Here is a 25,540-nt window from a genome sequence, read left to right as displayed (position 1 = left end):
AATGAAACATCAGCCAGAGGGTTTTTGTTTAGCTAAGATCTCATTTGTCTCTATTTCAAAGTATTCCACTGAGGCAATATGCCAAATTACTCAATGGCATAGATAAAAGATAAAACATCTATGAATAAGTAAGTTTTCTAACTTTAAGGAGCTGATATTCCTTTCTCTAGACATTTGACTTCTTGCTCTTGTTACTCTTGTTCTTTTGTTTTTATTTTCCTAGAGCTTTGCGTGAATTTAATAAGAGGATATAGTAGAATAAACTATGATCTCCCAATTGAATTAGAAAGCCTGGATTCTAACCCATCTATAATGTTATTTATTCCTCACTAGCTCCAAGAGTTCACACTGGTTAAGAAGTTTCAGTAAATACAAAGGACACATTTTCTTCATTTTTTCCCCATACCTTTTTGGTGGTAATAAGCCATCATATTGTAACTCTGGAAGTACATCTACTCATTTTCAAACATCAATAAATCCAGACAAATTCTAAACACAAGCAAAAGCCCGAGATAAGGACCTGTGAGATGCTTGGAAGATTGTTTTTGATCACAGGAAGTGGATTATATTGAGATCTGAGGTGGTATGTGTCTTCATTTTAGTTTTCATGAAACCCAACGTGCTGATCTAAAAATGCCCAATCATCCCACCCACCAGCAACAGAAATGCAGAAACCCCAAAGGCCTCCGTAGGAGTTCCCAAGACATCAGAAGCTTGTAACAAGCAATAAAAGAACACAGAAAAGAACTGAGAAAACATATTCATGACAAAAAAAAAAAGCCTGAAAAGTAAAGAGCAACGGATTAAAGTCTATTCAGGCTCCTTCCCTGTTGGTAGTTAGTCTTGTTAGCTCTGGCTAATCCCCTCTACACTCTTTAGGGTCTCTCAGGGAGATGAACAAATTTAGGAAGAACGAAACCATTTAAAAAGGACATTTATGATTGGATTGTAGTGCTATTGGAACACTATATATAATCACACACAAAGCAAGTGTTGTCTTTAAATATATGTGTGTGTGTGTGTGTGTGTGTGTGTGTGTGTGTTTGGGTATGTTTTATAAAGCAAAATCTCCTTCTTAAAAATATTTGTCTGGAAGTTACATGCATTATGGCATTTTTCTAGGTCTTTCATTGGTACCCTGAAAATGGAGATTTGGAAGTTAATGTGTACTGTTTGGTTTGGCTCCTAATTGATGCTAAATATAGAAACAAGCTTGTAGCAAAGTGAAAATCTCATGCTAATCCCATTGTTGGGGAGATGTTTTTTTTTTCTGATGAGATTACTAATTTATTGATAATTATTACTTTTTCAGCATACTCGTCTTTCTATAAATGACAATGAAAGGAATTTAATGGTATTTTGTGTGAGGAACTATAGGATATTCTTCCATTTTGTCATTATATTATGGTCAGTATTGTACTTAAAGATCTGGCTTTCAGTTCTGTCTCAGGTATAATCAGTGTTACCATAGGCAAGTCACTTCATCTTTTTAGGGTCTCAGTTTTATCATATGTAAACTTGGAATGACAGGGCAATGTAGTGATGCAATGGAGAGAGTGGCAGGTCAAGTCAAGAAGACTCATCTTTCCAAATTCAAATATGATCTCACATACTTACTAGCTGTATGACCCTGCAGAAGTCACTTTCCCCTGCTTGTCTCAATTCCTCATCTGTAAAATGGGCTGGAGAAGGAAAAGGTGAACCATTCTATTATCTTTACCAAGAAAACCCTAACTGGGGTCGGGAAAAATTGGACACAACTGAAACAATTGAACAACAACCACAAAACTAGAATAATGATACTAATAAAGCAGTTAGGTAATGTTGAGTTTAAAATCAGGAAGACCTAAATTCAAATCCTCCCTCAGACACTTTATAGCCCTGAACAAGTAACTTAACCTCCCAACCTAAGCTTCTTCATCTGCAAAAGGGGAATAATAACAGTAACTACCTCACAAAAGTTTTGTGAGGATCATGAGATGATTATATCCAACTCTTTGCAAATTTTAAAATGTTATATAAATGATAGCTGCTAGCATCATCATCATCATTATCAGTCTGTCTTATGCTACTGTACAGAGTTGAAGAGTTTTGCATACTCTGCAGTGCTATATAAATGTGTTTTTATTGTAACACTTGAAGAATTTCTTGGTTCCAATTGGTGAATACATAAATCACTATCTCCTAGAGAAAAAAGACAGGAGATAGACAGCTGAACAAAGAAAAATGTAGTATTATGTTCCATCATCTATTACAATTTGTCATTTGTTGCTCTGAGAAATGACTATCCTCATTATTTTTAAATTCAATTTCTTTGTTTCTCAAAATGGTGAAAAACTACATAGAGGAGTTAGAATAAGTTAGGAGCCAGTGACAGTTATGTTCTGTTGGATTGGAGTCTTTAATTTTATGCATAACTAAAAAGCAATTAGTAAACTCCTTTGATATGCTAAATTCTTTTTTATATGGGTAAATCTCAAGGAGGGGTGGGGTAGAGCAGAAGGGAAATCTTTATTTTAGCAAGATCCATTTCAAAGCTTCTTGAAAGACTTTAGGCCATAAAAATAATATTTACTGTATTATTTATGGAAACTGCTAGCCAGATCTGTGCTTCAGGGAAATAGTTTGGCAGGTTAACAGAACAAGATGTAGGACTTAAAGAAAATGATTGATACAAGCTAGTTGTTTTTCACTTTATTGCAAGGAGTATATAGTGAAGAACATTGGAATCACATTTTTAATAGTCTAAGGAAGGAATTTCCTTCATCTGACATCTATTTGCATAAAAGCTTCTTCTCTATACACAAAGAAACATTTTTTCTTAAGATTTGAGGTATCATAGATTTAGGGCTAGAATGGATCATAGAGATCTTCTAGTCCAAATCCCTTATTTTGTAGGAGAAAATGGACTTAGAAAAGTAAAGGGATTTCCAGGAGGTTCTGGAAGTAGCAAATATCAGAGCTGTGATTTGAAGCCAGTTCCTCTGACATCTACTTCTGTGCTATTCTGTAATTACACCATACTTACTCCAGAGAAGAATTTAACTAGAACCTGACTTTTAATTTATCCAAGTCTGATAGGATCAGTATTTCAATTCTTATATATTTGTTCAATAAAGGAGAAATTCTGTGTACTTGTTTTAAGGTTTACAAAGTGCTTTCTTTGAAATAATCTTCTGGGGTAGGTAATACAAATATTACTTCTTAATTTATTGGCAAATAAACTGAGCCTCTAAGAGATAAGCTGACTTTTGCCAAGTTGTCCGGCTAGGCAATGGCCAACTTAAGTCTTGAATCCAACTCATCTTCCTTCAAAAATTTTGTTTATCCAATTACCCAGTTCAGCCTCTACAAATAATTTACCTTACAAGAATGCTGGGAAGTCAGTAGGGCAAGTATTATTTTGCACATTTTACAGATTAGGAAACTGAGATTCAGCTAATTTGTGAATTGCATAGTCTTATATTTAAATGGAAGAAATGAACCTCAAATTGAGCTCCTTACCCTAGAAGTCTGGAGCTACAGCTCCAATAACATGGCTTCTAGTAGTAATAGTACTAATATCTTCTGAGTGTAGTGGTTGGTAATAGAAAGAATATTCAACATAGAGTCAGCATGTCCAGAGTTTAAATTGTGCCTGAGGAAATGATACCTATATCCTGCACAAGTCTCTTAATCTTACCCAATCTCCACTGTCTTACTTAGAACTTTCTTCAGAAGAGTCCATTGGGAAAATCAAGTTGGATAATGCATGGAAATTACTCTTGCTTACCTTAAAGTCCATTTGAAGTTTGGTTATGGTTATTAGTAGAAAGAATGCTTGCCCTGTTGTCAGGAAAACTGGGTTCATATCCTGCCTTAAATAATAGTTCTATAATTATTGGCAAATAATTGAAACTTTAAGGGCCTTGGTTTCCTCATCTGTAAAATGAGAATACTGGTGATTTTCTTGATGTCTCACGGGTTGTTTTTGAGGAAAGCACTTTGTACTTCTCCAAGCACATGTAAATGTGAGTAATATAGAATATAAAACTTTCAAACTTGCAGAGCACTTTCAAGCAATTATTCTGTTTGATCCTCATGCCAATGATGTAAAGTTAGGAGAGAGTAGGAAGGTGAGCCCCTAAAACTGTGGGTGTGCTCACAGTGTTCATATTGGAACTTTTAAGAGCTTCATTTCCATATTTATTTTAATGGCAAAACAATTGTAATTTTTTTTTCTGATACAATCCATGTTCTCTCACTCTCTTACACCCGTTTCCCCTCCCCAAGCAGGCAGGTAAAGAGATATAGATTGTACATTATACTATCATATAATACTTTTTCCAGGTGTGTTATATTGTGAAAATAACACATTTTGCTTAAGCTAGAGAAAATTTCATGGAAGAAATGAAGTTATTGCTTATTTAATGGAAATATAAAATACTTCAGGATGTAGGTTGACCCTTTACAGCTTTTTATATGGGACTTCTGTGTTCATTAAAATGACAGTTGCATCAATATCAATGAAAAGCATTTTATAATTTCATTTTTGCTACTTAAATCAGGCACTAAGTGCCAACAACTTTCAAGTATTTTCACCTCTGACACAGTGGTCACTATTATATAATATCAATTCAATTTCTATAGGAATAGAGAAACCGTTAACGTCAATAACCTAATTTGCTTTCTGAGATAATCCTTGATTACTAGAACTTGCCAAATTCTTTTAGAGTTTTGTGACTTCTTTGAGGTGTTACAGTAGGTAAGGTAAAGAAAATTGAAAGGAAGAGCTCAAAGCAATAAAAATGATCAGAAATTGGAAAAGAGAATCCATAAATAAATATAAAAAGAAAATGAGCCATTTGGTCTTGGGAAATGCAGGCAAAGGGATGACAGTCAAGGTAAAATATACTAAGGACTACTTAGGTATTTAATCATTATTTTTTGAATAAAAAGTATATTTCTAAATTATGACTTGAAACTAAGTAGGGAACCCATTAAATACTCCTAATGGTTATTCAACCCTGCACAAGTGCTAAAAATGGACTAGAGTTGAGTAAAAAAGGATTGGGCTGGACTAGAAAGGGGAAAATCGTCGTTAATTTTGATGAACCCAAACTTCTCACTACACATCTCTATTATGTTCTATTTTGCAAAATGGCTGCCATATAACTGTAAATTTTTGGATTATTAAATTCTCATTAAAAACTGAATTTCAAAACAATTTCAAGGGCAAAAAGAAAGACACATAGTGAACATAAACAAGCTATGCATTTTACCAAAGATGAAAAAAGTGACTTGAGGATATATATGACTCAAAAAGGAGACAGGCTTATCGTGTGATGAGAACCAAGGGAGATTAACATAGACAACACACATTGAAATACAAGTGTTGCATTGGCAACACGAAATGGTAAATGAATAATAGAAGGGCTCTGGCAAATGGAAGTGACTTTCTATGAAGGTTTCATAAGGGGAGAAAATGCATGAGAATTTCACAAGATTAAACATATGGAAGATATTCAGTCTTCATCAGTGAAGGGAACATTTATGATTATTAAATCACAAAATCATAAGCTAAACAATGATCCTAAATTACCTAAAAGCAGTATACATTAAATCTAATATTCTAGAAGCAGAATAAAATGACTGGAACTAGAGAAGAATTTCCTGTTTACTTTGTTTCAACAAGTAATGTTACAGAATTTATTTTTGTAAAGATATGTATGTTTAATTTTTATTTTTAAGTATTTTTCCATATTTACATAATTCATTTTCTTTCCCTCCCCTCTTCCTTCTCCCACCCAGAACCAACAAGCAATTCCACTGTATTGTACAAATATCATCACTTGATACCTGTTTACATATTATGCATTATTTTTGTAAAGATTTTTTTAATGTCCATTTGTTTGGGTAGAGTCCAAAATAAATTAGCTTGCCTTTTTCCTGGCTTCCTGGGTCTACTTCTGCCATTCTCTTCTTTCTACTGCTCACCTATTCATTCCTTATTTTTTCTCTTTATTATTCTCTTTCTCCTACCATATCTTCTTAAATTTAATGAGTATAACAGTCTTGTAATTATGTGACAGTATGTATGAGATAATGAAATCTATACCTATTCTTTGCTTTTATCTATAGATAAAAATTAAATACAAAATTCTAGTTTTGATATTTCTTAAATATGAAAATAAAAATAGATTTGGTAAAGTGAAATTATTATCCCTGAAAGAGAAGGGCAGAGATTGATGATGTTCAGAGACCTCTTTCACAGCGGTCTGTCATTATTTCTCCATTAGTTTTTTCATTGAAATTATTACAGTAAACAGGTGTCACATTTTGGTAATATCTGAATCGTGACACTTTTTCCTCCAGATTAAGTTTCTCAACAGATGTTGATTATTTCTAAACTTCTCCTTTAACGTATTACTGGCTAGTTCTTGATCAACTTCTTAATTACTTACAGGAATATAGGCCAGGAATCATGACTTGAAGTTTTACTTTCAAGACAATGATGACTATGATTGTAAATTTCCTATGTAAACTGAACTATAAATCAGGCATGCAAATTCACTCAGAAATTGGCATGGCCCTAGCCAAGGCTAGTTGTCATCTAAGTAGCATCAGGAGTCCTCATCCTAACTTTACTAAGGGATGACAAAAGAAGGTAGTAATATCTATGGGTATGCCATTAATGATATATCAATAAATTAAGGATAAGTGATTTGATCATCATGCAGAATCCCTTAAACAAAGCAAATAATATTTATTTTCTTTAAGATAACATGGGATAAATATATCTTTCTATATTCTTCAGTAAATTTTTATTCTAAGCTGTTGATTTTTTAAATTATTTTCTTTTCTAATTTGCCTTCTAAGTTTCTTATTTCTTGTTTTCCTATCCTTTTTTTTTTTAATTTTTGGAGCTCTTGCCAGGTTTCATGTTGGGCTTGACATCTTTTTATTTTTTCCTTAAGGCTTCACACAATTTCATTTTTGTATTGCTGTCTCCTTCTGAGATTATATTTTGGCCATCTCTTTTGTTGAATAATATATTCTTTAATATCTATGTAGAAATAGCTGTAATGATATAGCTTACAAAAGAAAAAAAATATTATATATATGGGTGTGGGTGTATACCTACATAAATGTGTTTATTTATATAGGTATACATATATATGTCTGTTTATATATATATATGTATATATATATATATATTGGTGGCAAGGGATAGATTCATTGGTCTTTATATTCTTAGAATAAAATTTAATAATAATGATGACAATAACAGCTAGCAGTTATAATAACATATTTGATACTAAATATAACAGCTAGTTAAATTTTCATAATGCCTTAAAGTTTGCAAATCATTTCATACCCACAAGCCCATATTCTCATTTATTCTATAGAAGGTCTTTAAGTGGTAAACATTAATACTTTTCTTATTTTTCAGATAATGAAACTGAGAATGATAAAGGTTAAGTGACATGTTTAGAATCATATAACTAAGAGTTGTTTTTAAATCCTAAGGCTAGATTTTAACTCAGATCTTGACTCCAAGTTAGGGACTATATTTACTATCCTATATTTATTGACTGACTAACTAGACCTTTAATAGAGATAAAATCTATTATTTCCTAGACCCACACTTTGAAGGATCCACCAGTTTATAATCTCCTAGAATATAGCCTTGAGGACTTCATGGTAAACTCTATGACAAAATGAGGCATTTGTGTAAAATAATGGTGAAATTTCTCTCTTTGAATGTGTCTCCAATATCAGGTGCTCCATCGGTTAACATTCATGTATATATAGTCCAGTTCTTTGACACATGTTATTAACCTCTGTGGGGGAATCGAAGAATGTGGGAAGCTCTATCCTCTCCAGTTCTATTCTGCAGAAAGAGAAAATTACCTGTTTTCATGAACTCTCTGTGCCTTCTAGAAGGGGAAGAGCCATGGTGTCTAAAAACTCTCCTCTGCACTGCTTTGAACATAATTGGCTTCACGTACAATGATTTAGCCCCAGGTCATTTAATTTTTAATGACAACTAAAGACCACTGTGGATATGACTGGTGAATTTAGGAGACACAGGAATAACTGAACAAAATCCAATTTGATTTTCTTTTCATTTCAGTATATTATATACTTATATTTTGTTTGATTCTAGCATTTTCTTTGGAACGTTTGAAATGAACAAAGATTTTTCTCATTCAATATGCTAAGACTTAAGATCTGTCCTTTCCCAGCTAAAGTCATTCTTATGTAGTTAGGAGAAATAATAACTAGCTATGCAAATGATCATTTTAATATTTAGCATTTGGCAAAATACTTAAATTAAGTAAAGACCCCCTAACTTTCAGTAATAGACTGAATATAGAGAAGGTCAATTGTGGGTAGTCCAGATGTCATAAAAGAACAGAAAGTACAAGAAAAGGAAGCCATGGTAGTCATCAACTTTGACTCCAAGAATGCAAAATAAGGTTATGGTGCAGTGGAATTATCATTGGTGTAAAAGGGACATATTGATAATAAGATCATTGAGTTCAATGAGGAGATAAGAAATAAGAGATGGTTATATTACAGATCTTGGAGTTCAAACAAGAAAGAACTAGGAGGAACTGGAAATAAGGGAGTAAGGTGTATGCTTCTAAAGTGTGGGCATCCTGAAACATTGCTTTAATAATCCTATTATGATCATAGCTCAATTAGGATAAGGTCTTGAAACAAGTCATTAGATTAAACAGTGACCATAAATGGTAACTTTGGTAAGATCAGATTTGTTTATCTGGTGAAGCTGGAAGCCATATTGCAAGAGGTTTTGAAATGAGTATGTAATGCATTGAAGGAAAAGAATGAAAAAGACTTTTTCTAATATTTTTTCTATGAAAGGGAGGGGAAAAAAATAAAGGATAATGGCAAGGTAGGATATGGCAAAGTAGAGGCTTTCTAAAAATCAGTATCAAAACAGGGATTTAACTTGATACTTTCAATATTAAGTATTTAAACATCGGATACTTTAAGTATTCATAAGTCCAAAAAGGAAAAATCTTTTTAAACTTTTATAAGAATTAAAAAAAAAAACAAACACTTTTGCTTTTATCTGTTTGCTTAGGCAAATAAAATGCTGATGGGCTTTCTACCATTTTATTTCCCTTTCTTTTCTGTCTTTACAAAACAAATAAATATGCCCTGAGTATTTGTGGAATTAGCAAAATTATTACCAGAACTTCTGTAGCACTGATATCACAGACAAATTAAACAATGATTTCCATTCCTGATAGACTGATTCACCTTCCAACTAGCATTTAGGCCAGACTTTTTTTTTTCTTGTAGAAAAGCTCCAAAATATTAAAAAATGAAGAAAAATTGCATTAGTTTTAAAGTGATTCCAGCACATCTATTTCTGTCTTCCAAGATTCTGTCAGGTGAATTTATTTTTATTTTGGCATTTCCATTGAGTCATTTTTGTTTTTGTTTTTTCATTTTTTATTAAACACTGGCACATTGGTATGACAGCTTTAGGTGTAGCTGAGAAAATAGTCTTCAAAGTTTAAAAAGACATAATGATAATTAATAAAAGTGTACAGATAAAATTATCCCAAATTAAAAACCTAACAAAGTGAGTGTGTGGTTGATGTTTGTGTGTATTTATATGCATATATAGATATACACACCTACATATAATTGCAAATAGACACAAACAGTATGTGTTGTGTATGTAGTTTCATTAATTGTAGCTTCTCGAAATATGGCATTCTATAATATAATGATGGTCTCAAGACAAAAGAATTATATTCCAGTTTCATCTCTGTTATGATTTAACCTTGGACAAGTTATGTAACAATCCCATTTCTCCCATTTCTCAATTTTCTGGTGGATTAAACTGAGCTAGTAATGCTTGTAGGTGGCCCTTATTCCAGAACTTTGGGCAAGATACACTGTCTCTCACCCTCATTGCATACCACCATTTCCTTTCTTTAACACCTGAAAGTTCAGGACTTCACTCATTGTCATTGCCTATATTTTTGTAGCTGTCCCCAATACTATTGTTTTGATTTGGTTTCCCTAAATGCCTGCTCATATTTCCAAGGAGTAATGTAATCTCTGTGTAGTTTCTTCCAGGAAAAAAAAAATAGTTTATTTTTGAGTAACTGAAGATGTAGAAGGATCATAATATCAACATGGCTATTCACACTCTCCTCCTTTCCCCTCACAGACTTTAGGTCAAGTCTTAACATGACATTAGTTCACTGAGTTCTTTTGAGGGTTAAAGGGATAATGTATGTAAAGTGCTTTAAAACAGTTGAGTACAATAGATATATAGTCTGTAATGTCAGTATTTACTTTCTTTTGCTAATGAACATGAAATGTAGTTCATGTATACCAAAAAGAAAAGATTAAACATTATAATATCTTATTTACCCCCCAAATGAATGTTATAAATATTGGGGCAATCAAAATATTTTGACTTTTTTTTAATCCATTTAGCATAGTGTTTTTTTTTCTTGTACCTGATGCTTTATTATGCATCAACTTATGAGTAAGAAGAGAGAGTAGCATCTGTTTTGTATAAAGCCTTTCTTTCAAGCAGACTCCCATGATAATTCATAATAACTAATTAGAATAATTATACTTTGACCTTTATGTGGACAAAATAAGAAGGTAACATTTGTTTGGCAAAAACATATACTCAGCCTTGGGCACAGATGTAGTTAATTCATTCAAGAAGAATTTCTAAATAAAAGAATCCTATCCACAATAGCCTTTTCCCGCCCTTGAAGAATAATAGGGTATCTTGGATAGGTAAAGAGCACAGACTCATAGATTTAGATAGGTGGAAATTATTTCATGGTTTATTGAATATATTTTCTGATATAATTATAATTAATATTTTCTAACTCAGAAATATGTTATTATTCTTGACCTGATACCTAGTTATTTCTTTTGTTTTGACAATCAGTAAAAATAGGCAAAATATAAGCAATGTCTCTTCCTGCCACAGAACAACTGTGATGTAAAGCCAATGAAAGTAACTCTAATATGAAAACTATAGAAATTTAAAAGGTTTATACAGTCTAACAGTTATTCATGGAATCTGGAACATGTGAAACACACCTTTGGTAACATAATCATTTTCATCATCTCCCTTTGTAAGTAACATGCTATACTAATGCACATATCCATGTCACGTTGCTCACAGTAAAATGCAACCTTAACTTTTTACATTATGATAAGCCTTGGGGAGATACGAAATTGAGTTAAAATATAGTCTCCACCTCAAGGAACTTACAGTGTGATGGTAGTAACAAAGAAAGCAAAAGGACCTGTGATAAGAGATTGATTGTGATCCCTTTAGTATAGCTAAGGTATCTCCATTTACCAATGTACTGAAACTGATAGTCTTAGAGAGATCCCTAGAATACTGAGAGGTCCATGATTTGTCCAGTGTGTGTCTAAGGTAGGACTTTCAACCTCCTTCTTCCTTTCTTCAAGGTTGACCATTCTCCCTCTCTAGTAGCAGGGAGTAATATTGGTAATAATGGCTAACACTCATAAAAAAAAATAACTTTATAACAAAGAACTTGAAATATATTATCTAATCAAATCCTCACAACCTCCCTATTGTTCAGTCATGTCTGTTTCTTCCTGACCCCATTTGGAGTTTTCTTGCCAAAGATATTGGAGTGATTTGTCATTTCCTTCTTTAGTTCATTTTACAGATGCTGAAACTGAAGCAAACAGGGTTAAGTGACCTTCCCAGGGTTACATAACTAGTAAAATGCCAGATTTGAACAAGCTGAATCTTTCTGACTCCATACCTGCCATGTTATCCAGTGCGCCATCTTTCTGACCCCCCCACATCCCATCCCACACCACCGCCCCACCCCACACCCAAAGAGAGAATCCATCTCACAGTTGAAGAAATGGATTCAGAGGGAAATTGAATGAATTACTTTGGTCACGCAACTATTGTTTTAGGTGTGATTCAGACCCATGTTTCTAGATTTCAAGGTCAAAATGTCTATTTATTACACCCTGCTGCCTCCATTGAAGGGATAAAATACAACATTGTCAGATGTGAAACACATTATATGGCAAGTGGATTACTCCTTTATAAAAATCTGACTCTGATGCCTTGCCATGGTATGAGAGGTGATTCTGATTTCTTAAGCACTAACAAATTCTTTCCTATTATGTTTCAAATATGACCTTTATTCTTATTTCTTATAGTTTCCTTTTTAATGGCACTCCAAGTTGAACCCTATCTGGTTTTTGCATTTTAGTCATTGGGCCTTTCACCCCAAGACATAATCTTTTGATGTGACCTTAAGGCAAAAATACCCAATACAGTGCTCATCGCTGAATTACAGCCCACTCTCTTTGTAATGAAAAAGGAGATTTTTTTTAAACTTCCTATTTGAGAATTTCATTGGATTTCCAGTTACTTAGGATTAGACTTACTTTAATAAGTTCCTTTTAATTGTCAGTATGTACATTGCTTTCCTACTTCTATTTTACTGCATTAATTTATACAAATCTCATATTTCTTGAATTTCTCATTCATCATTTTTGGTATTATAATAATATCCCATTATATTCACATTTCAAAATATTTTTCATCCTTTCCCTAATATAAGGGTACCCAGTTTTTAGGGGAATTTTTGTTTATTTTTCCACAAAGAATGCCATGAACATTTTGAATATTCAAGGACAATGTTGGACCAGTGTTTAAATCTTTTACTTCTTTGGGATATGTGGGATGGCTGGATTTAAGGTTAATGGTAATTTAGATCCTTTTTAATTTTTTTTGGCATAATTACACATTGAAATTAAGAAAGATTACCAAATAGCTCCTCTAACAGTGTGGAAGGAACCTGTACCCAGAAGTGAGAATAAGCAAACAAACAAATAAAAAGGATTCCCACCTCAAAAAAGCAATTGTGACATTTAGGATACTAAAGACAAACTTAGAAGAAGAAAATAATTATAAAATATCTACAAGAAAAAAAAACTACAAGAAAAGTATAACTTGAATATGAGTTCAACTATAATTCCTGGTTTTAATTGTTAATATATTTTGGCTATTGGGGAATTCCTCTGAATTTTACTTTTCAATTTCAATTTCCTGTATGTTTGCTATGTTAAATTTTGCTGGTGATATTTTATGCCAATATTTTTCCAGCTCTAAACTTTCTCTTCTAATTCTATCAATCATTTTTATTTGTCCTAAAAATTAAAATTTTATACAGTCAAAATTACCTATTTTATAATCTATCATAATCTCTTTCCCTATTTAAAGAATTCTTCCTTCTGGGCAAACCTGTATTATCATGCCCTTTTCTATTAAAAATAATGATATGACCTTTATGTATAGGTGGCCTATTCATTTTAAGTCCATGATTCTCTGATTTTTCTTAGTACTATATAGAAATGCTAATGATTTCTGGAGATTTATTTTGTCCACTATATTAGTAAAGCTTTAAATCATCTTAACAAATATTTTTATTGAATCTCTGAAATATTCTTAGACTGTAATTTTGTCTATAAATAACAAGTGATTTCACCTTTATGCTGATGTATATACCTTATTATTGTTATTTTGTTCTTTTAATTAATACCAAATAATTTTGATGACTACTGCTTAATAATATGAGGTTTGATAGACTTAGTCTGCCTTAATTCATATTTTTATTATTTTCCTTGATATTTTAGGCTTGTTTGGTTTTTTCAAATGCATTGAGATTTATCTTATTTAGTTCTAAAAAGCATCACCTCATAGTGATTTTAATTTTTTTAACCAAATATATGAATTAATTTAGATAGTATTGTCATTTTATCAGCATGGCTCAAATACAAACAGAGAATGTCTCCCCAATTATTTGTCCCTCTATTTCTGTGTATTGTGCATTGTGTAGTGGAATATACACATTCCACTATATATATGCTGGGGGCCATCAGTCCATGGCACCTTGACAGAGTCATGCATGGTAGCTGAAGAGACCGCAGAGTGGTCTTTGGTGAGATGTGACTGCCCACTCTATCCCTCTTGAATGACCTCTTTCATCAATGTCCCATACCTATGAATTGACATGATTATTATTCCCCCTAGTCTCAAAAGAAATAATGCAAGAGCAAAACACCTGTACCCAAATTCCCTAAAACATCACCAAAAGATCAGACCCTTAAACCCAATCCCAAAAGACTATCATGGGATAACTTTTACTTGGGTACATAATTCCCAGCAAAACCGCAGCTACAGGCCAAGCCCAAAACTTTCTCATGAAGTCAGCACACAAATCAATCATAGAGGCCCATACAATAGATACAGGTACAGTACAGGTAAACTAAGCTTCAATATGCCTCAGTGACTCAATTACACAAATCAGTAACTCAAACTCCCTAGTAAGTCACCTGTGACAAGATCATTTATCTTGTATTCTGTCTGAAATCACAATACAAAAATATAGGGTTTTTTTGTTAATTTTATTTTTTATTTTTTGTTAATGTCTAATTAAGTGATTTGTTAAAAGTTAATGTATCACTTTTCCAATTATCTCTCTTTGATTTTGTATACCTGCATGTGAAGAAAATGGGTATAAAAATAAATCCCAGGCCTGGGAATGTCGGAGTAACTTTGAGAGGCAAAGCAGTCCCATAGCCATAATGATTAAGCTATCTTCCGTTTGTTATTTATTTAATTTTTTTTTTTGACTTATCATTCACCACCTGTCGGGAACCCTGGAGTTGCTAGTGAGGCTGGACCCTGAGGGCGGCAATGTGTGTGTGCATGTGTGCTTTAAAAGACAAACTCACAAATATATATTTTTCCACTTCATTATTTTGAGTGGAATTTCTCTCATGCTTTTTTGGTTATATTTGTACTCTATGTAAATGTTGATGATTGAAGGAATTTATTTTTGTTTATTGTCTTAGTGAAGCTCTTAACTATCTCAATTAATTTCTTAACTGAATCACTGAGGTATTCTAAGTATAACATTATGCTATCTGCAGCTAAAATATTTTTCTCTTATGCTGATATGTAGGCATCTGTAAGAAATGTAAGACTATTATTATTTTGTCTTAGTGCTCAGAGATAGGATTATATAGTGAATAGAGAATTGGCCTTGAAACTTGGAGGACTTAAGTACAATTCCCACCTCTAATGTATACTATCTCTGTGATGCCAGAAAAGCCACTTAATCCCATAGTGTTCTAGACAGCTATCTGATACTATCAGTGGCAGAGAAAATGTTCTTTATTTGTAGAGGGCATTCTTTCTTCAGTGGAGAGTTCCAATGCCAACAAAATCACAAGTCCATTGTCCATTTCTTATTTCAATAGTGTTTTATGTCATATAATGACATTAATAATATGTAATAGCACAGAGAAAGAGCAACAAATATATAGTTTCTTAAAGCAAGTCAATGTATTAACAATATCTGACAACATATACTTAATTTTGTACCACCCACTACTTCTCTGTTGAGAAAAGAAAGACGTGTTTCACAGTCTTTTAAAGTCAGAATTGGTCACTGAATTGAATATAGTTCTGATATTTTATAATGTAGCTTTCCTTTATATTATTGATGCATTTTGTTTCATTTTATAGGGTGTGGGGACAGGGGTTCTTTTTATGTCACTTTTCATCAGTAATCAGTTCACATAGGTTCAGTTATCACCCCTGTATAGCTGATTCCTATCCTGGTTTTAATTTCTACCCAAGTCTTTCTCTTGAGCTCTTTTCCAAAATTTTTACTTGTTGCATTGTTATAGCACAAGCATCTAATACAGATCTTTACAGTTTTTTTTCTGCTTTTTACATATTTGTAATTTCTAATAGGGCAATAACGTTAGCTTATATACATATACTATAATTTGTTGATGAGCATCAATTGTTTTCTTCTTCTCTTCCTATTCCTTTAAAAATAATTGGAATAATAATTTGATATACATAAAATATTTTAACCCTCTCTTTAACTTCCTTGGGAGTTTATGACCAGTAATTGGAAGACTTAAGGCAGGACACCAAATTGTTTTTTTGCTTTTTTTTTTTGGAAGAAGCATAGATAGGAAGGAAAAAGGTAAAGACTAGACACTAGAAGGAAAATGGAGGTGTTATTTAAGACAATCTGCTGCAGACATTTTGGAGAGGTTGGGATCGAAGATATATATAAAGGTACTGGCTTTTACTAGGAAAGTGAACACGTCTTTATAAGAGAATGGAGTGATAGAGAATTTAGGGCAAAATATAAAAGGAAAATTATAAGGGAAGAGAGTTGAGGAAACTGATTAAGGACCATATTTTAGATATCTCTAATCCATATCTTCTGGTTGGTACTGTTCCTATAACTAACTTTTTACAATGGAAAGAATGTCTTCATAGATGAAATAGCATGGTGATATCAACTAACCCATCAATTCTCCACACCTTGTATGACATAACTTCTAATGGCAAAAGCACATCATGATCTAGCTCCATATTTCTTAGAAAAGCCTCACAAATGATAAAAATTAATAAAAAGGAGAACTGAACAGAATAGCACATAGCCATATTTTTGTCTTTCTTAAAAATAGTTAAGAAATTCTGGGTGAAGTCTCTTAAGGAAAGTTTTAAAGATTATTAATAAGTCTGAATGATTCCTGTTGCTAACCTTGAGTGGTTAAATTTTTCAATAGTCTTGTTGACCTATTTCCTCCAGCAAATCATTTTAGTGCATCCTTAATAACCTGTCTTATCCCTTTAAACTTACCCTTGGCTTCTTATCAATGAGGTATAATAATGAAAGCTTAGATTTTAATTCATCTAAGTAAATGTAGGCCCATTGGAAGAAATAATTACATCTAGAAATATGTGTGATGTAAAGCACTGTCACAGAATAATGATTATTGTATACAGCTGTTAGCCATTGTTTTCCAATGTCTAGCTCCCAAATGTAGGATAGAATGAAAATAAAGTGATAATTACTTCTTAGAATTAAAATAAAAGGTATTATTTCTCCTTAAATCTCATCCTTTATGGGCAAAGCAACTCATGTTGATTGTTTTTTCAATGTATTAATCCCTTAAGGCATTTTCTGCTGAATACTAAGTCAACCAGTTTAAGGCATGGGACAATTAATAGTTATGTAGAATTAATATGAGTTAGATAGGGAAACCTTTTAAGTGACATAGTCTTAGTTATTCAATGACCAGATCAAAGTATGAGCATCCAATGCTTCCCTTCCATTTCTATTGATGAACATACTCCTAATCATTGAACAGAAAGACTGTAGCAGACTTAAATAGTATCAGAATTAAGGGAGTGGTATAATACTTAGAAAAGTATCTCATAAGAGTCTGGCAATTAATTTACATTGAAAAATGGTGATTATAGATATATAATCTTCCTGATTTTTTGACTTTCACTACAATAATAAGGGCTTATTTGTCAATATATTTATAGTTTTGTTTAATTCAATCCAAATGAACAATTATTTCTTTAGATGCCATTTTTGAAAGAAAAGCATGTCATAGCAGCAACCATAACCTTTTAGGCTCAAGAATAGCTCCAGCTATTCCAGCTGATCATATGATTCCTTACCATCAATAGTAAAAAACAATGTTTTTTTTTTAATTCCCCTTTATTGAAATGCATTAGTAGAGAATCAAAAGTTCATAATAGAATGCTGTTACAGAAGTTATCTTTATCTATAGACCTAAGTAAAAAAGGATTCCTTTATTTTATTTTTTAGATTATAAAGTCTCAGTAATTGTTGCTTTCTTTGGATTGAAGATGTTACATTGATTTGATTGGCAATCTACTCTCACAGGATCAAATTTTTTTTTTATCTCTATGAAGATGATTCCTAGATCTTTATCCAAATCTAGTATCTCTCTTGAGATCTGATTTAACATATTTTTAAACTGTCATGTTATAATAGCACAGGCATCTTATACTCACTGCAAACAAAATTAAATTCATCTTTTTCCCCATACTAACTCTTCTAATTTCCTAATTTTGGCAAAGGCACCAACATCCTTTCTTTCAATCAGAATTTGACAATCTTGGAGTTAGTTTTGATTATTCATTCTTCTTCATTCTCTCATGTTTGATCAGTGCCAAGTCTGCAACCCTTTTTATTCTCACATTCAACACTTTCTTTTTTCCCCATGCAAATGTGTCATCACCTCTCACATGAACATTCACGATGGCTCTCTAACTGGCCTCTTGCTTTCATTCTCTCTTCTCCAATCAATTTTGGTAATATAGTTGCCAAATTTAGATTCTAATAAGATTACGTTACTCCATAATTTTAAAAGTTCCAGTAGTTCTCTATTTCTTTTACCCTAAAATTAAATTTCTTTGACATTTAAAGTGCTTAATAAACTGAATCTTGTTTACCTTTCTATAATCATTGCATATTGCTCTCCATCATACACTATTGCCCAGCTAACCTGTCTTGCTTGTCAGGAATAATCTTTATGTATATTTCATTTTAAGCAGAGTTTTTGCTCAGTTTCTATGTTGTAATAATTTATCAATTACAGATTAGTGGTACTTAAGCATAAATATTCATAGCTTGTGGATATTCAGTTTTAACAAATATTTTCACATGATTAAAATAATTTTTTCTTTAAGTGTCAGTAATAATAAACAAGTTAAGAAGAGGTCCCTAACATGATAATATTTGATTATTTTTAATTTTACAGTGCATTATCTTTAACTTAAATCACTATAACTTGCAATTACTGAAACTTACAGGTACTTCAAAAGATTTTCAAAATAGACAACATTGTAAAAACATTCAGGAGTCAGTTTCCCACTCATCTCTAAAATATAAACTTTTTCTGTAACTTGTATAAAGTATAAGGTTTTTTTTAAATAACTTAAGCCCCTCTGTTATTTGAATTTAGTTTACCTTTTCACTTTAGATTTCTCATCATCTTACCTTGACCTATATTGTAATAGTAATTTTATACATATACATATCTTAGACTGTAAAATCTTAGAAAATCCATCCAATCTGATCTACTTTGTCTCTTAAAAATTCCCAAATTTAGTTTGTATGTAATAAATGTTTATTGAATTGAATAGAGTCTAGCATGGCATCTAGGATGATTGCTAATCTGTTCTTAGATCACATGCTATATAGCATGTGGTATAATAACTGATGGAGTCACCAAAGATCAATAAATCATTTTATTCATCACCTACTATATGGTGGACCTTGTTTTTGAAGATACGAAGAGCCATAGTTGGTACATATAGTGTCAAATTTAAAGTCAAGGAGTCCTGAGTTCAAATCCTGTCTCAGATACTTGTATAACCCTGGGCAAGTCAGTATTTTTCACCTTCAGTTTTCCTTTAAAATTGAATAATAATAGCACCTACTTCACAAGGTTGTTATGATATAATCTATTGAAGTGCTTTGCAAATCTTAAAATGCTACACATGTTGACAATTTTTATTATTAAATGAAACAACCTCTTTTGCAAAGAGTCTTTTATGGTTTTCCAATAAATAGACTCTTATTTATGTACTATGTCATGAAGATTTTTTACACACTTTCTCTTAATTCAGCACACACAGATCCATACAAATAACTTCCCAATATTTATGCCAGCTAAAAATGTATTCATCCTCAATAAGAATTAAAAAACTGACACCATTTTCATAAATGGTTAATTGCTTATTATTTTTATATGAGTGAGGGCATAACATTTAAAGATAAAGATGAAAATTTCCATGTTTACATTAAATAAAATTTGTTAAAATATGTAATTTATGATAAGGAATCAATCAATACATATTTGTTAGACACCTAATTTGTGTCAAAAAGTATTTTGGGGCACTGGGGGCACAAATACAAATACTAAGAAAGAATCTCTACTCAAAAGGAACATATACCCTTGTGGATATACATGTATATATAGAAATATGTAATTATGCACAAATACATATGCATACATAGCATAAATATAAATATACACACATACATGAATATATATACTTATATATACATAGCATAAATAGAAAATTAATAAAAATAAAATAGTTGAATAAAAGGTAGTTTTGGAGAGGAGGAGACTTGTATTTGGTAGAAGTATGGGATGGAAATAAGGAAAAGTTTCATGGAAGAAATAGTTTCTGAGCTGCATCTTAAAGTAAGACAGGTTTACTGTGATGAGGACATAAGGAGAGAGTACATTAGAGGTCTGGCAGGTAGTCAGTACAAAAACAAGGAGAGAGAATGGAAAACAGTAAACAGCTAGAATTAACTTGAAGTCAGTAAAATTATATCCAATTTGACAAGTCTATTAGCAGTTTAAGCTAGATTACATACCATGGTTATCGTGGTTATTTCATCAGGAAGAGAAAGCTATTTAAAGAAACTTTTCATTGCCTCATAGATTGCCATCATATCATGGGCAGCCTTTTTTTTTTTTGTAAATTACCTCTTGAGTAATATGAGCTAAAATCAATTTCAGATGTTATGATCTTATATTTTCTGTTGATGCCTTAATCTTAAAAGAAATAATAAAAAATAGGTAATAAGTACCAACAGAAATCCAATATCATAGTTAGTATCAGTATAGGGAGTTGTTATTCCTACTGTTTTTGCTGTTGTTATAATTTTTGCATGTGCTTTTAAAAAATCCCAATAGCTTTGTTCATTTATTTGATGTGACTTTAGAATATTTGAATATATCTAACCACATCATTATTAATTCATAATTTAATTCCAGCTACCTGTTCTGGACCGAATGGGGACAGAATCCTTGCATTGGCAAAGCAAGATTAGATGGTTCTGAGAAGGTTGTTCTTGTGAGCATGGGGATAGCTTGGCCAAATGGTGTCTCCATTGATTATGAGGTCTGTAGTTACTTTTTTTCCCCTTTCAATATTCAAATTATGTTAGCTCCTGTATTGTTTTGTATTAATATGTACTTCCCTGTTTCATTTTCCATTATTTAAAAAATAAAATATTTGGGCAAAAATGGCTTGGAAAACTTTATTTTCTAATTGATCTTTAGGAAAATAAATTGTATTGGTGTGATGCTCGCATAGACAAGATAGAAAGAATCGACCTTGAGAGTGGAGGAAATCGGGAGATTGTGCTGTCAGGGAGCAATGTGGATATGTTTTCAGTCGCGGTCTTTGGGGCTTACATCTACTGGTCTGACAGGTAATTTATTTTTCCATAAGTATTTGAGTCTCAAAATGTGATTTCAGTGCCAGCTGCTTCACCCTTGTAGGATTAGCCATTCCTTAGCAAGGTCACAAAAAGGATCTCACAAAGCCATGTAATTTCCACAGAAAAGGTACTTTTGATATTCAAAGCTAAAGCATATCAATGTCATATACTAGAGTTGCTTTCTTTGCCTTCTGTTTGGCCATCTGTTGGCTTCAGTTTAATGACTGGATTGATTTTAATTAGTTGAAGATTGTTGATCAGGCATCTTGAACTTTCTGACAGAGCACATGCAAATGGTTCTATCCGGAGAGGTCACAAAAATGATGCCACAGATGCAGTGACCATGCGAACTGGCCTTGGAGTCAACCTGAAGGAAGTCAAAGTCTTTAATCGAGTAAGAGAGAAAGGTGAGCAATTCTCAATGATCATACAAAATATTTTATATTGCCTTATGTTTATATTTATATATTTGTATACAAAAAGCTATACATACATCTTACATATCTAAAACCTTCCAGACCAAATTGTAAATATTAAGAATGAAAATCAAACTTGTTTGAAAATATGCATAGATATTATACTCCCAAAGCCATGTATATACTGCTGAATTCACATGTATATGAAAATACATGTGCAATAAATTATATATTCACATGACTATCTTATAGAAAAAAAGATACAAATGCTACATGTCCACGGTATCTCTCATAGATAATATTCTGTACCTAGTAGGTACTTAATAAACTTTGTTGAATTGAAATGAATAAGCCTAAATGCCCTATCAAGCCATAATAATACCCTTTCAAAGGATATAGCTATCTTAAAACAAAACAAAATATATTTTTCTTATGTAATTGGTTTTGAAGTTTTTCTTTAAGCAAAATAGATTTTCTTTTTCTTTAATTAACCTGATTTAATAGTTATGAAAAATAATGGTTTAGAATGAATTTATATTGAGATAAATGGTAGAATAAAAAGAATGCTGGAATTGGAGTCACAAAGAACTGAATTCATATCTAGCCTCAAAAACTGAACTGGCTGTATAAAATTCAGTCAATTCCTTAGGTTCAGTCTTCCTCAGTTTCCTCATCTATAAAATATGGAAAATAATAATATTCACCTCCAAAGATTATTATAAAGTACTTGGTAGATCTTAAAATATTATATAAGTTCTTTGTATCATTATCATTCATGTTAAGAATAATACATTCTAGATATTCCCTATATATCTTATAGTATAATGTAATATAGTATATATCAGTGATGGCAAACCTCTGACATGAGTCCCAAAGATGACGAACAGAGCATTCTCTGTGAGCATTTGGCTGCACCCTCCCCCAAATTCATTACTAGAAAAGCAGAGGGACTCAGGTGGAGCTGCTCCCCTCCCTCCTCTCCCACCATACCTGACAACATTTTCTTATAAAACCCACCTCTCCACTCAGCAGCCCAATGGGATACACAGTGGGTAAGGTGGGCAATTCACAGGTGGCAGAGCTGGAGGGGAATGGAGCACTGGGGTGATCCCTCCTCTCCTTCTGTACACTTGCTGAGGACATTCCTCACTTCACCCACTCCTCTGCCCAGTAGCACAATGGGAGCACATTTTCCTTCCTCTGTGTGTGGTGGTGGGGGTGCACCTGGCACCTAGCAGGGGAAAGGGGCATGACACATGGTCTTTGGGGGAGGGGTCAGGTACAACTCTAGGTCTGGGGGGTTATTGAGGGTGTGGCCCAGTACTCCATGTATCAAAGGTTCATCATCACTAGCATATATTTATCTTATATTATTATATAGTATAATATATACTCAGGAATTTATACGCATTCTACTTTTCTCACCCTGTAAGAAAGAAATAATAATGTTCTGAGTTGAAGGTCCTGGAGTATAATTACTCCTTATTTCATTTTGTTGATGTGTGATTTCAATGTTAGAAAGCTTTACATATTATTGAAGTAAGGATAGGGACTCTAGAATTGTGACTTTATTGGAATAGGAACTCTTTAAAGAGGAAGTTGCCTCTACTACCGCCATTTGCAATTTATAGTCTTAGAGCCTCCTGATTCAAAAATAATAAAAATTAATCTTGTTTTAATGCCATTGCAAACCGATGAAGATTGTTATTGACACATAGTTAGACTCAATAGTTATAACATGTCTAATCAAAAAGAAAATTCTGTTCATTATAAGAAACAGTAATCTAGTTTTATTTGAATTTCTGACAAGCCTTTATATTGACTTTAAAAAAAATTTTTTTTTTCTCTCCATATCTTCCATTAGGTACCAATGTATGTGCCAAGGACAATGGTGGTTGTCAGCAACTTTGTTTATATCGTGGAAATTCTCAGAGAACATGTGCCTGTGCACATGGATATCTTGCAGATGATGGAATTACCTGCCTAAGACATGAAGGTTATTTACTGTATTCAGGGAGGACAATATTAAAAAGTATACATCTTTCTGATGAGACCAATTTAAACTCACCTGTTAGACCATATGAAAATTCAAATTACTTCAAGAATGTGATAGCTTTGGCTTTTGACTACAGCTTGAGAAGAAAGGGGACCAACCGAATCTTCTACAGTGATGCACATTTTGGAAACATACAGCTAATTAAGGACAACTGGGAAGGCAGACAAGTAATTGTTGAAAGTGAGTAAGAATATTTTATTTAAATATTAGAAACTTTTTCCTGAATGAGATATATCATTATTATAAAAAGTAAAAATCAGTATGGGCATCAAGCTTTCAGTTGAGGGATAATTGCTTGAAACCAAAACATTTTCCTATATTCTATATTCCTAAATGAATGAGACCATATGTACAACATCAAAACAAACTCTTCAATATACAAATGGATGTATGAACTCATAGATTTAGGATAATTAATTGAGATAATTCAGAAAATAGCCCATTCTCACCTGCTCATTTTCTGTAGTTCTTATTCATGTCCCTGAATAATTTCATCACAAAGAGTATACCCAATATGCTATCAGCAGTTTTTCTTCAACCTTTCCTGACATCTCAAGGGTACCAGTGACATGCTCTATTTGTTATTTCTCACTCTTAATATGTGGCCAGCTTATCCTCCCAGATAGTATCCTTTACTCCAATATTTGTTTGTATTTCTTCCTTGGTTATATGTTATAGTCTATTCAAACCCATTATGACCCTCTGTGTGTTGTCATCCATTGGAAAATAATTTTCAATTCTTTTGGGCAGTATTGTATTACATGCCCCCTAAGAAATGGTAACACCAATAGGATATTGGTATTAAAAGCACAGGTCTTTGTTTCCATGAGATGCTTAGTGTCATTAAAGAAGCTTTGAAGTTTTTCAGAGGCAATCCACTCTGCTCTCCTCCTTACATTTAACCCTGATATGAGTGCCTTGTTCAACTATACTATGCATACCAAATATACACACAATGGTATGTTCTGTAGGTTATAGATGCCATCATTTGGACAATCAACAACCTTCATACATTGGATTCTTTCTTTGTGGTGTTGTCAGACTCTTTTGTTGGTTACATTTCCCTTTCTGAAAGTCCTGAAATGTTCTAGGACATTATGTAGCTAAAGCTATGTCAGCTGCAAACAGGAATACCTAGAGGACATCACCACCCACAGAGAATTCCTTCCACTTTGAAACTTTGTTGGTTTTCCTCCAACAAGGTGAGGAATATTTTGGGTGTGCATTTCTACATCTCTTCATTTTATTCAAGGTTCTAATGTGGACAATATAATACTTTAACAGTATTATTTCTATTAATAATTCTTGAATAATTTTGATGTATGGATGGGAGGGACTTTATTGGAAAAGGCAGCATTTTATTCGACAGTGTCAACTACTATTTGATAATCAACAAGCAGTAAGTATAATGGAATTTTAAACATTTATTATATCTTTCAGACATCTGTGAAATGGTTAAGGTGTTTAAATATTGCTCCTGAATTCCTTCTGGTGCCCCATTATCTTCTTCAGGAACAAGAACCTTTATTCTTTTGGCTTTCAAGACACTATTTTCTGTTTCCAGATTATTTTTTTGGCTTTTTAAGTTCTTTTCCCAGTTGTCTTCAGCTTCTCATAATTGTTTTTTGAATTGTATTTTTAATTCTTCCAAAGTCAGTATACATTTTGCTGGAGTTTCTGTGTTTTTACTTGGTGTTCCTTGATTCTCCTCTGTTTCATTTGCTCTTAGTTCAATGCCTTGATAGAAGCTGTTGATGGTGAGATATTGAAATCACTTTAAAAGACTGATATATATTAAATTAAGGTCACCAAGGAATTCATTTATGATATTCCTAAATGAAACACTCAAGTCAGAATGAAGCTTTATAGTAGTTTAATTACAATGGGAGTAAGAAAGAAGGAGAGGGAGA

General features: G+C 32.5%; 1 protein-coding gene across 7 annotated transcripts in view; it reads left to right on the top strand.

Annotated features, from left to right (window-relative positions):
• The window catches only part of LRP1B (LDL receptor related protein 1B), a 2,480,145-nt gene that overhangs the window by 1,808,912 nt on the left and 645,693 nt on the right, over positions 1–25,540 (top strand). For all 7 annotated transcript variants that reach the window (XM_007494117.3, XM_056797188.1, XM_056797186.1 and 4 more), the window contains 4 exons: positions 20,710–20,836; positions 20,998–21,149; positions 21,441–21,565; positions 23,439–23,810. In XM_007494117.3, the coding sequence (XP_007494179.2) occupies positions 20,710–20,836; positions 20,998–21,149; positions 21,441–21,565; positions 23,439–23,810 (776 nt within the window). The remainder of the gene's footprint in view (positions 1–20,709; positions 20,837–20,997; positions 21,150–21,440; positions 21,566–23,438; positions 23,811–25,540) is intronic.

This window comes from Monodelphis domestica, chromosome 4 (assembly GCF_027887165.1).
Source record: "Monodelphis domestica isolate mMonDom1 chromosome 4, mMonDom1.pri, whole genome shotgun sequence".
NCBI classification, from domain to species: domain Eukaryota; kingdom Metazoa; phylum Chordata; class Mammalia; order Didelphimorphia; family Didelphidae; genus Monodelphis; species Monodelphis domestica.
Note: the sequence above shows the minus strand (reverse complement) of the source record. Positions and strands in the feature narration are given on the sequence as shown.